Source organism: Crocodylus siamensis, chromosome 3 (genome assembly GCF_052110815.1).
Source record: "Crocodylus siamensis isolate JL-2025a chromosome 3, ASM5211081v1, whole genome shotgun sequence".
NCBI lineage: Eukaryota > Metazoa > Chordata > Crocodylia > Crocodylidae > Crocodylus > Crocodylus siamensis.
This window is the reverse complement of record NC_143397.1, coordinates 215,251,379-215,263,495: the sequence shown is the minus strand read 5'-3', so window position 1 is coordinate 215,263,495 and position 12,117 is coordinate 215,251,379. Positions and strand designations below refer to the sequence as shown.

The window sequence follows — 12,117 nt, the reverse complement described above, 5'->3', positions numbered from 1 at the left end:
GCCTGTGCTTTTCCAGGCTAAAGAGTCCCATGGCTCTCAGCCTGTTATCGTAAGATCTGTTTTCCTGACCTCTGATCATGCGCGTGGCTCTCCTCTGGACTCTCTCAAGCTTCTCCACATCCTTTTTGAATTGTGGCGCCCAAAACTGGACGCAGTACTCCAGCTGCGGCCTCACCAAGGCCGAGTACAAGGGGAGAATGACGTCCCGGGATTTGCTCGAGAAACATCTATGGATGCACGCCAGCATTTTGGTCGCTTTACTAGCCGCAGCATCGCATTGCAGGCTCATGTTCATCTTGTGGTCAATGACGACCCCCAAGTCTTTTTCTTCTGTAGTGTTAACCAACGTAGCACTGCCGAGCCTATAAGGGTGCTGCAGGTGTTTCCTCCCAAGGTGGAGAACCTTGCATTTTTCGGTATTAAACACCATCAGGTTCTCGTCCGCCCATTTGCTGAGCTTGTCCAGGTCAGCCTGGATCACCCGCCTATCTTCTGGCGTGGATGCTTTGCCCCAAAGTTTGGTGTCATCGGCGAACTTGGCCAGTCCACTCCTAACTCCAATGTCCACATCATTAATGAAGATGTTGAACAGTATGGGTCCCAGGACAGAGCCTTGAGGGACCCCACTGGTCACAGAGCACCATGATGAGTGACTGCCATCAATCACAACCCTCTGGGTCCGACCACGAAGCCAATTTCCCAGCCAGCGGATAGTGGTGGACCCAAGGCCACAACTGGCCAGTTTGGCCAAGAGGTGATCATGGGATACCAGATCAAAAGCTTTTTTGAAGTCAAGATATATGACATCAATCTCTTCTCCCTTGTCCAGGTGATAGGTCACCTGGTCATAGAAGGAAATGAGATTGGTCAAACAAGACCTACCCGCAACAAACCCGTGCTGGCTGTCCCTTAGAATGTTAGCCTGGGCCAGTCCCTCAAGGATGGCCTCCTTAATAAACTTTTCTAAGATCTTCCCCAGGATAGAAGTCAGGCTAATGGGCCTGTAGTTAGCCGGATCCACTCTCCTCCCTTTCTTGAAGATCGGCACCACATTGGCCTTCTTCCAGTCTTCGGGCACTACACCAGAGCGCCAGGAGTTTTCAAAGATCCGTGCCAGGGGCTGGGCTATGACGCTCGCCAGCTCCTTGAGTACCCTGGGGTGCAGGTTGTCAGGGCCAGCTGACTTGAAGGTATCCAGCTTCTCAAGGTGTTCCTTCACGAGGTCAGCATTGATGGAGGGTAGGGGATCCCCCTCACCCAGATTTCCCTGTCCCATAGCAGGCATGGGCATCCCGTGTGACTGATGAAAGACTGACGCAAAGTACCTATTTAATAGGTTGGCTTTTTCCTGGGCGTCAGTTGTCAGTTGCCCTATCTGGTTTAGCAGGGGTCCAACATTGCCCTTGCTTTTCCTACATATATATTTGTTCTCCCGGGAACAAGTAGCAATGACACTCCTCGTGTTGCTGCTATTCGTCCCTGAGGAGTGCCCATGCTATGCGCCCTCTGGCACATGGCAGGTTACCCTGGGTGGGGTAGGAGGGGCTGGGGCCAGCAACTGTGCTAGCTCCAGCAGTCTTACTTGGGGTCCTGGGGGCCTCAGGGTGCTGCAGCTGCAGCACATTTCCCACAGCTAGGAGCCTGGCCAACAGCTGGAACAAGCGTGGCTCCAGCCAGTCAGACTCTGGTTTTTGGATGGTGCATGTTGCCACCATGTGCATCACCCTACTTTTTTTTTTTTTTTTTTTTGCCATGGGTATTTTTTCACTCAGATCTCCTGAGATCAGAAAACATCCCCATGCTGCAAAGCAGAATGAGGAAGACATGCATGTGCAGTGTGGTGCCACAAATGCGTTTGCAGTGACACATACTGCATGTCTGGGCTCATCTGGACACAGCGTATGAGACTGGCTCCAGCCATTGGTACAGCCAAAAAACAGTTTAGGCACTGCTGGTGTTTAGTGTCCCTTTGGCAGTAGATAAAGTTTCTCTCTCTCTCTTTAATGGGATCTCTCACCCATCTACCAGACAGTAACGCTGGCTCACTTCAGAATCTAGTGAAGATGGAAGTGGCTTTTTTTTTTTCCCCACCTTCATTTATTTGCATTGAATTTGAATGATTTTAGCTCACTGGCTCATGTGTAACCTTATTGTTTAAAACACGGGTATTAAAACATTAAGTGGCAGCAAATGAAGTTTGTAATGTGCTGGATAACTCTCTTTTTCTATTTATCTAGGGTCCAGTGACTGATGGCAATAATACTTGCTAAACTAAAACTGAAATGTGGATAGTCAATCAGACCAAGTCATAGAACTAAAAAATCAGAGTACTTTTCATGGTACCAAACACACTTGCCCTACCACCCTGTTAGGGGAAAGTTAAAGACCAAACTAGTAGAACTAACCTGGTGCCTTTACAAACTTTGTACAAAAAGCTGGTCTGGTTATACTCTTTGCAGTATTTCAGGTGCTGCTTCAAAATTTTGAGGTCACTATCCTAAACTCGTCTTTAATAAAATGTTCTACCTGAAATTGTTCTGGTCTGTACTGGGCTGGGCTTACAGTTGTGCTTACTGCCATTTGCCTCTCACTCCAAAAGTTGCCATGTAGCAATAGGGCAATTAATAGAGAGATACTTTTTCTTCTGTTCACTACATAACTTAAAAGCAGCAGAGAAATGGCAATGGATTAAGAATACTTAAAGTAGGACAGGGGGATGGAAGAATACTTAAGCATCCATGCAAAAGATTGTGATTTGGGCTGGTTATACTTTTGGTGTTAGGTCTCCTAATACTCAAAACAAATATAACTAAAAGTATTAGTTTTGTGGAGATGTCGCATATCCTTCTGTAACACGGGTGGGCAAAATGCAGCCTGCCAGGCCATTCTATGCAGCCCACGGGGGCCCCTAAAAAAAATTTAGAAAATTAATATTAATCTGTCCCTGACTGCCTGTCATGCAGCCCTCGATGGCTTGCCAAAACTTAGCAAGCAGCCCTCTGCCCAAAATAATTGCCCACCGCTGTTCTATAAGTTTCAGTAGTTTGCTGTTAGTCGGTCCCATCCAATCTAACTATGAGGATGGTCAGTCATTGGAACAGGCTACATAAGGTATCTTCATTCTTGAAGATTTCCAAGAGCAGGCTGGACAGACACTTGGCTGGAATGGTTTTTAGTCAGGGATGATCTTGCCTTGAGCAGGGACTGGATGAGTTCACCTCGTGAGGTCTCTCTCAGCCCTACTTTCCTGTGATCCCATGATTCTTTCTGTTTTGTTTCTTAGACCTTTATTAGCCAGTTTTAGAAAGGAATTGCAAGAGCAGTGCTCTAGTCAGATTTATTTAGGTTGGCAGGTTTGAAGACAAGGTGCCTTCCTCAAAGTGTTTGTAGTGCAGCTTTCAAGGGATTTGTTTACTTTGCTCACTGATGGCAATTTGTGCAGTTAATTTGTAGTATATCTTAATTGGAAACCTGGAAATGATTATGATTCACATAGCTACTTGAAATGGACTTAAAGGTTAATGTTCACAAGTGTAATTCCCCTTTTTTATGTAAGTAAATATTTTCATGTTTCATGACTAGTAGAAAAACGTCAATACTTTCATGCTTTTTAAGAAGAAATCACGCAGAGTTCTTTTGACAGTGGAGACATTCTTTCAGGAAACTGTTTTGTAAATAATTACTTTAGGAGATGGTAGAGTTTAAAGACTTATCACGCTTTGAAGATAGAATGTGATTTCTAGTTATTTTAGTCTTTTAATAATAGATTTAAAACATCTAAAATAATATATTTTGTTGTCTCGCAAATCATGCTGAAGCCTTGAGCCAAAGGGTTTTTTTCATGGAATCGGAAAGACTGTTCAAGACTTATTTGGTAGCACACCAAAATATTTTCTTCTTAATTTAGGTAACCTTATTTTAAACTGAATTGAATTACTTGTGCTAGGATAAACTTTGGCATTGGAGATAGGAAATAGTTAAGTGATATGAGATGGGGTGAAGGAGTTGGGATTTCTGGGTTTCACTCCTGCTTCTGCCCCTAACTCTCTATGTTGTTTTTCTTTGTACAAATATTTCTTGGATACTCATGGTTATTCCTCTTCAGACTTTTAAGAGTACCATAGCTGCACATAGTAATGGCAGGAGAACTCTAAATGTCTCTTAGTGCAGACCTTAAATTGGGGGTTCCCACCCATAGCTTATGGGCAACATGCCTGTAAGACCCTGTATTGTTCACTGTCCCAAAGGATTAAAAAGTTAAATTTAACTCGATGGGAAGATTAAAGCCTGATTATTGCCTGCAGCACATTATTTGTTCAGTATTGTTGCTCAGTTTGGTGGGCCACTGCTTAAGTGGAAATGTTCTGCAATCTCATTCCCTAGAACTTGTACCATCTGTACCAGCTAAGCAACTTACAGGTTAATTGCATCGTTGTAACCTAGAAGTAGTGAAGGATTAATTTTAAAATCTGTTATTCTCCCTTGCTAATAAGTGAGAATCTCATCCACTCCTGCTGAATAACTAAACTCTCATATCTATTACAATCTCTGCTTTGACTGAACCAGACATGATGAAGGAAGGACATATTTGGGATATGCCTATATGGCACAAAGACGAGTCAGGCTGAGACGCTCTGCACCTAATACTTACCAAACATCAAGGCCAGGTACAGACATTCCAGTTTTACTGGTACAAGTGATCAGAAACTGGCATATACATCTAACAGGACAGAAGTTCAGCACATACACGCTGGTTTAAAAATGGCAGAACCCTTCTCCCCACTTCCCCACAACCAAAGGGCGAATGTATGGTCTGTTTACTACTGATCTAAACTACGCTACTTACAGAAAATTTTGTAATTTTAGATCTATTCTGCCTCTGACTTCTTGAATGTCTATATCTAGCCCAAGTGTTTTATAGCTACCCTGATTCAGAGTTTTTATGTATATTAGTAAGCTCACAAAGGCACTACTTACTGTTGGTCTTGAAGTTGGTGTTCACAATGTATTTCAGCATAATATAGCCTTGCACTGAATACTGGCCAAACTTCCTAACCCTTCCTGCTGCAAGTTAAAACTTTGATGTCGCTAAGAGGCACAAGACGCACAGCTTTCAAAACCAGCATGCTCTGGAGTCAATGATCTGCACATAGCCCTACAGCTCAAAGAATAATGTGTTCTAATTTTAAATGAGTTCCCAGAACAAATAATAAGAAATAAAGAAAATCAAAAATACAAAAAAAATAAACAGAAAAAGATTTATTTATTTCATTAAACTATTTATTTATTTCATTAAACTACCTAGAAGCTGCATCCAGCTCATTAGTCGTAGTGTGGTCACTCCTGACATTCATTCAGGGACCAAGTCTACCAATCCAAATAAAAAAGGAAACCAGGAAGGCGACAATAACATATAAGCATCTTTTCAGCTATTTCAGTGGGTGGTCATATGGGTGTCAGAGGATCAAGTCTTCATTGAGAACCCTTTTTTTTTATTTTAGTGAATAATACGGAGTATTTTCAGTTCTTGTATGTTCTATGACAGAAGGACAGTTTCAGAGAAAAGAGGAGAACACCAGTGATGACCTCTAATAGTTTTAGTGTAATTCAGTGTTTTGATAATTTTTGTTTTAAAAAAGAGACTTGGATAATTCAGGCGATGCACAGGCACAGGCACATCAGGCAGTCATAAGGCGTAGAACTATAATTTCTCTCCTTAACACAATACTATGTTGGTTAAGACACTAGATGGTTGATAATCTTCGTCTTGACACAGTTCTCCTCTGATATACTCTGCTTACAGGAAGACTAATTCTCAAAAGCATTACACTTATTTAGTCTAGTAATAAGCTTGGCCTACAACTTTATTGCTTCAACATGATTTGTGTGTGTATATGGGCTGTGTTTTACTGTCTAATAACTCATTTTGTTTGGCTCTTACATGCTATTCATCTGCAGTTCCTCTGTTGGAAGTGCACTACCAAGAAGGCGCTGCTGTGCATACATTACTATTGGAATGATATGCATTTTCATTGGAGTTGGACTAACTGTGAGTAATGTATTTTTCAATACTAATTTTCACAGAGGCCCCCACTGTTTTCTCAACTCTCAGCATCTCAGTAGCATTTCTTCAGTTCTGACATTTTAGTACTGTCTGACCACTATTGAGCAGAAACTCCTATTTTAGCACACATCTTTAAATAAATAAAAAAAAGGCAGGAAGGTTTCTGTAAGGTTCTGCTTAGAGCTTTGTGGCAAACTGAAATGTCTGCAGAAGAAAAACTTAGTTAGGGAACGTTAAGCTGATGTAGCTGTGATGGTCCAGGAATTATGCAGGGTGATATCTTTTATTAGACCAACTATCTAACTCTATCCCAACTAAATTGTTGGTCCAATAAAAGATATTGCCCTAAGAAATCCTTGCCTCTTGCAGAGTTAGGGAATGTTGTCCTGATTGGGACAAAAAGGCAAATGTTTAATTTTTCACAGAAATAAATTTCAGAGTATTTTCATTTTGGAAACATTGAAATGTTCCCACAGTTGGGCTGCTTCATCACTTTCCGTATGCTCACTGGCCTGCTCTTAGGGACTGAGAGGGCACTAAGGGCAAGATGAACTAACTGCAGCTGGCCAGACATTTTCCACTTAAAATGTTGACTTGAAATCTGAAATATGCTGCCAGAACACCCTCATTTCATAAGGATTAGGTAGATTTCCATCAGAATTCTTCCTAGCTTCCTGCCTGCCTCCCTGCTGTGTAAGCCTAGACTGCTTCCTCAGTGATCCTTGAAAAGCACCGTTAGGGAAGGTGAAACATTTGGAGAAAGGAGTCTTAATTTTCACTTGGCTTACTATTATTTCAGGCTTTCTGGACTGGACTGGATTGTGTCCATTTGTCCATAGATGACCTTATTTACTCAAATATAAGATGACCCCCAACAATTAGATTCTATATATGAAACATGTATAAACTTTTATAATGTTCCAGGCATAGAATTTAGTTATTGGAGGTTTAACTTGAATTTGTCCCACTTGCACTGCTACCACAGGGAAAATTAAATTTGGAGGTCAGGTAGTCCCCTTGCCCTCTGCCCCCCCCACAGTTTATTCCCTCTGCAGACCCTTCCCCCCCCCCCTCCTTACTGTCAGACCCTGCTATCCCTAGGAGCATAGAAGTAAGGAGGAAACTTGAAAATACTGGCCTTGAAATAAAAACACCTGAAGTAATCTGCATATATATAACCCACAGGCTTAGTTCAGTCAGAACTGATGCATTTTACCTCTTCTGAAATTGCTGCAAGTTTTAGCAGAGGTACTCCATAAACACACTTAAGCAGCATTTTTGCACCTACTTATATATAGTACGAACTATGCATGATTAGTCCAAAGCCAAAAGACTTATGATTTACCATAAAATTCATTGGGCTAGACCTGAGCAGTGTTAACAGCATTTCAAGCCATGGTGACCCCATAGGTCAGCTCTGCTCAGTATGTATGTGTACTCCAGAGACCCTCACAAAGGAGAGATATATGCTGATTAGCCCCTGCTTGGTCTCGTCCTGAGTCTTGGGATCCTCCAAAAATGGCCTGTGCCTCACCTGCACATACAGCCTGGTCCACTTGCACCTCATGGAGGGCCAGCCCATACTAATCATATGCAACAGGCTGAGAGATGGGGCAACTGGGGGATTCTGGGGCCCTATTTGATGTTTGCCAGACATTAAGGCTGGTGAAGAAACAGGGATCTTTGGAAATGGGAAAGGTGCAGCTTAGCTGTGAAAGTGAAGAAGTCTAAATGTATTCAGTGTAGTTGTTCACTGTGACTTGAAAAAGAATAGGTGCTGAGGGGGACTATGCACAATGGCCACTAACATACATTTTATTCAGAAAGGTTGTACTAACTTGTCCTTGTAATAGATTGGCCCCTATAGCATGTTGGCCTTTTTGGCCAAGATGAAATATAGCTTTTTTGGCACCAAGGAAAGGGTGTTGGGGCTGACTCTGGCCCTCCCAGTCCTGGCCTGGTAGTGCAGTACCTTCAGGCCTGGTGCCAGTTCCCTGAGGGGGGAACACCCACCTATTTTTATTTTTAAGGGACATGCATGCACACTTGCGTTTGCCCAATATGAATAATGGGTTTTATAGTTATGCTCAGTGTTGGGTGCATTTAATGAACTTCACAGTTGGTTTTCATTACTGAGTACATTCTGTTTTTGGCAGCAGATTAATGATAGACGATGTATTTAATGAAGTTTCCTTGTATGTAGATGTAAGATGAGGGGCTCCCCCCCCCCCATGCTGATTTGTGGTGGAGGGTGACCTTGCCTTGTATTTAAGTAAATACCTCTCCTATCTGTTTTTCAAACAACATGGTTAAAAATGTATTAGTATTAAGTTCTTTTGTGCCTCCCTCAGAGCCTACCAGTCAGGCCTTGGTCTGAATATATAACTGCAACATCATAATATATAAACTTGGTATGGTTACATCATTCACTAACCATTAAAAGCATACTTATAACTAAAATGAAAGTGTGCATTTTGGATCCAATTATGATTGTGTGTAATGTTATTAATAGTCTGCAAGTAATCTCTGCTAGAGCATTTCATTAGTATAAGACTACACGTACACTATATTGGCATAGTATTCTTATGGATGCAGCTATACCACTGAAATTGCACTTTGTAAAAGTACAATAAAACCACCACCCATGAATGAAACAAGCTGTACTTATAAAACCACACCTCTTAGTTTTTAAAAAAATACAATAGGACTCTGATGTTAGTTGGAATTGAAACCTTTTTCATAGATTTCATAGACATTAGGGGCTGGAAGGGACCTCAAGAGATGATCTGGTCCAGCACCGCCCCTTCCCTCCCCCTGCCATAGGCAGGAAGTCATCTGGGATCAAGAGACCCCAGCAAGAAATCTAGGAATCTTTGGACCTTTGGCTGATATAGCTATTCTGGCAGAAAGCAGTAGTATAGACCTGACTTCTGTTGCACTAAAAACTTTGTGAGGAATTTTTAAGAAGGACCTATGAAGCTATGCAATTGACCCATACAATGACTAATGCAAATATGTAGTGAGGCACATTGTAATGAGTAATTAGCCACCTTAAAGAAACTAATGGGTTCTAATATCTGCAAACACACAGGAAAAAATCTCAGAGAAAATATCTGATCAATATGCTGTTGTGATCAAAGAATCAAACAAGATCTTGGGCTATATTAATAAAAGTACATAAATTAATAGTGTATATATAAAATAGCCATTATATGAATCAGTGGTACTAGCTATTGAATACTATGCTAGTTTCTGATCACGCCATTGTAAAATGAATGTAGCAGGAATAGAATGAGTTCAGAGAAAGGTAAAAATAACAGGAGGATTTGAATAGGAAGGAAAATTACAAAATTTAGAAGTATTTTTACAGATGAAATGAATAAAACTGATCAAAGTAGAAGTACAGAAAATAATGAAAGATGTATAAAAGGCTGGCTCGATGCTTTGATTTGGCCAAATCTAACTAAAATAATGGGCCACCCAGGAAAATTAAAAATAGCAGACTTAATTCTTTGATCTACCCAATTAGTGTTATGCCTAGGATTGGGCAGTGGTAAAAACTGGTTTCATTCTGGAGCACTGAACATGCAACACTGTTTTGGCATAAGTTAAGGTTTTTGCATCCCAGTGTGCTTTTTCGCATCTTGCAGCTCCTCATCTTCTACAATGTCTTTTATATGCCCCTTACAGTATCATTCCTAGGTAAGCCATATTGCCTTCACCTTTCATGTGTATGCAGATGAAATCATCTACTGCCTCTGTAAACTGCATTTATTTTTACTTTGACCATTATGGGGGTGTACACTTCCCCCTTAGCCTTCTTAACTTAGTAGTGGGAAAACAAGCTGTTTGCATGCTTAAATTAATGGAGGATTTGCTATATTAAAGTGAGTAAAAACAAGAAACTTGCTGGATTTAAAAAAAAAACAGCTTACATGTTTGACATCACTTATAATATTGGTATAATGTACTCTAAAGAATTAATATGCTATATCGCTGGGAGTATTAAAAAAAAAAAGGCAGTTAACTCGTGACGGTTTATACTTAAAAAATAATATCTTTAAAGAAACACTAGTGTCCTCCAAGAACCCAGACTGTTGTGTATCTGATGCTCTCTTTTTCTTTTCCAGGTTGGTACACAAGACTTCGCCACGCGTTTTCATGCAACATATGTTTCTTGGGCTATTGCTTACCTCTTAGGCTTAATCTGCCTTATTCGAGCCTGTTACTGGGGAGCCATAAAAGTCAGTTATCCAGAGCACAGTTTTGCATAGACTTATATTGGTAGATTGTAGCAGGTGAGACGGTCTCTCTACTAGTTCTGGATTCTACATGTTGGACATTTTTCAACTGTTTTCCTGTAAGGATTCTATTCTGTTAAAAGTAGTTTTAAGCCTTGGGATCTTCTAAAAACAAATGTTTATTGCACTACATTATATGCAAATGGGTTGTTTTGCTGCTAGATTCCCAAGCTCTGAATACTAAAGCTTTGTTTACATGTCCATACACCTGTCTTAAGTATTGTTGAATTTCATTCCAACAAACGGTATCGTTTTACAGTTCCTTTTTATTATTTTAAAATCAGCCTGCACCATTCTTTAAGTGATCAGTAAGTATTCAAAAGCAAGAGGTGTTTATAAGTGTTTCTACAGTAGCTTTACATTTGTACTTGCATTTTAATTACAACTGTACTAAAGTGGCTTGCTTTAAAATCTAAGCAATAAGCATTTTGCTTGAAATGCTTACTGTACATTTTACCTAAGATCATAGTGACCTTATTCCAGAAGTGAAATATAAGAGTGTACTTTTGGGAACTGAAATTGTTGCTGAAGAGAACATTTGTAAACACTGTGTGCTTTCAGATTTTCAGGTAGAGAGATGCAATATTTTGGTAATCCAGTTAAAGAACAGAAATTATCCATTTATCCTGTATTGGAATTTAACTTGGATAAATGTTTTTCTCAAGGATCCTGGGACTTATTAATGTTTTGTTTTTTACAGGCAAATCCTAAAAGCCATGATTGGATTTATGGAACTTAACTCTGGTTATTTGTATGAGTTCCTTTACACAGGGTCTAAGGGAAGCATTTCATATGACTTGTTTTATATTACTTAAATGTCATTTAGGTGAAGATAAGGTGATGGTGGGTTTCCTCTTACTTTCAGCTGATCATGGCAGACATTTCCTTTTTTGGGAGAATTATGCACTGGTCACTGCAAAGGGAGAAACTGTAACTTTACACTGACTACTATAATATGAAAATTAGTGAACTGTTACTTGGACTATTCCATCAAAATACAGTTGGTCAATTTAACATTGGTTCTCTCAAGAGAATACGGAAACAGAAATTGATTTTCTAATGATGTATTCCCAAAGGATTAAGGGACCAGTTCTTGCACTGCCCATCTTAACAGTTTTAAAAACACTTTTTGCTGAATTCAGAAGGAACGTCCTGAGCAGTTTAGAACACAATAGTCATTAGATAACGGGGTCAGATGAGCAAAACAATGTGAATGTTCCAGGGATACACGTAATATTTTAAATTGTCTATGTTCCTGTTAGGACAAAGTGACATTCAGATGAGGATTTTGGAGCACAATAAATGTATTCTTCAAACTGTAAATGACATGTCTTTGTATGATGATAAATGTACAAAAGCAGTAGCTCAGGATTACAAGGTACCTTTTAAAATAAACTAATAAAGATTATTATCAAATTGATATTTTTGGTTCTATATAGAAGTTGTATAACCTTGTAATTAGAACAATCTAAATGACACAGAAGGAATGCAGATGCAGTATAGGAAATATGTGGTCACCCCCTCGTCTGCAAGTGCCGTCTCCAAACAAATACAAATATGCTTGGTTTTCAGTGACAACAGCACTGTATGCATGACATGGGAGGTGATAATACCCCCTAACTTGAGGCTGAATAGGCTTCTGCCAAAGTGTGGGTGTCACTATTATAAGAAGGATGTAGAGAAACTGGAGTGGGCCCAGAATTAGCAACAAAGAGAAGGTGTTGGAATACAAGCTATACCAGGTAAGTTTAT

The 12,117-nt window shown here is 40.2% G+C and overlaps 1 protein-coding gene across 1 annotated transcript in view; it reads left to right on the top strand.

Moving 5' to 3' along the window:
• The window catches only part of PIP4P2 (phosphatidylinositol-4,5-bisphosphate 4-phosphatase 2), a 50,672-nt gene extending 38,887 nt beyond the window's left edge, over positions 1-11,785 (top strand). The window contains exons 6-7 of the mRNA XM_090040316.1: positions 5,959-6,049; positions 10,195-11,785. Coding sequence (XP_089896442.1) covers positions 5,959-6,049; positions 10,195-10,338 — 235 coding nt within the window. The 3' untranslated portion in view covers positions 10,339-11,785. The remainder of the gene's footprint in view (positions 1-5,958; positions 6,050-10,194) is intronic.
• Positions 11,786-12,117: the final 332 nt, after the last annotated feature.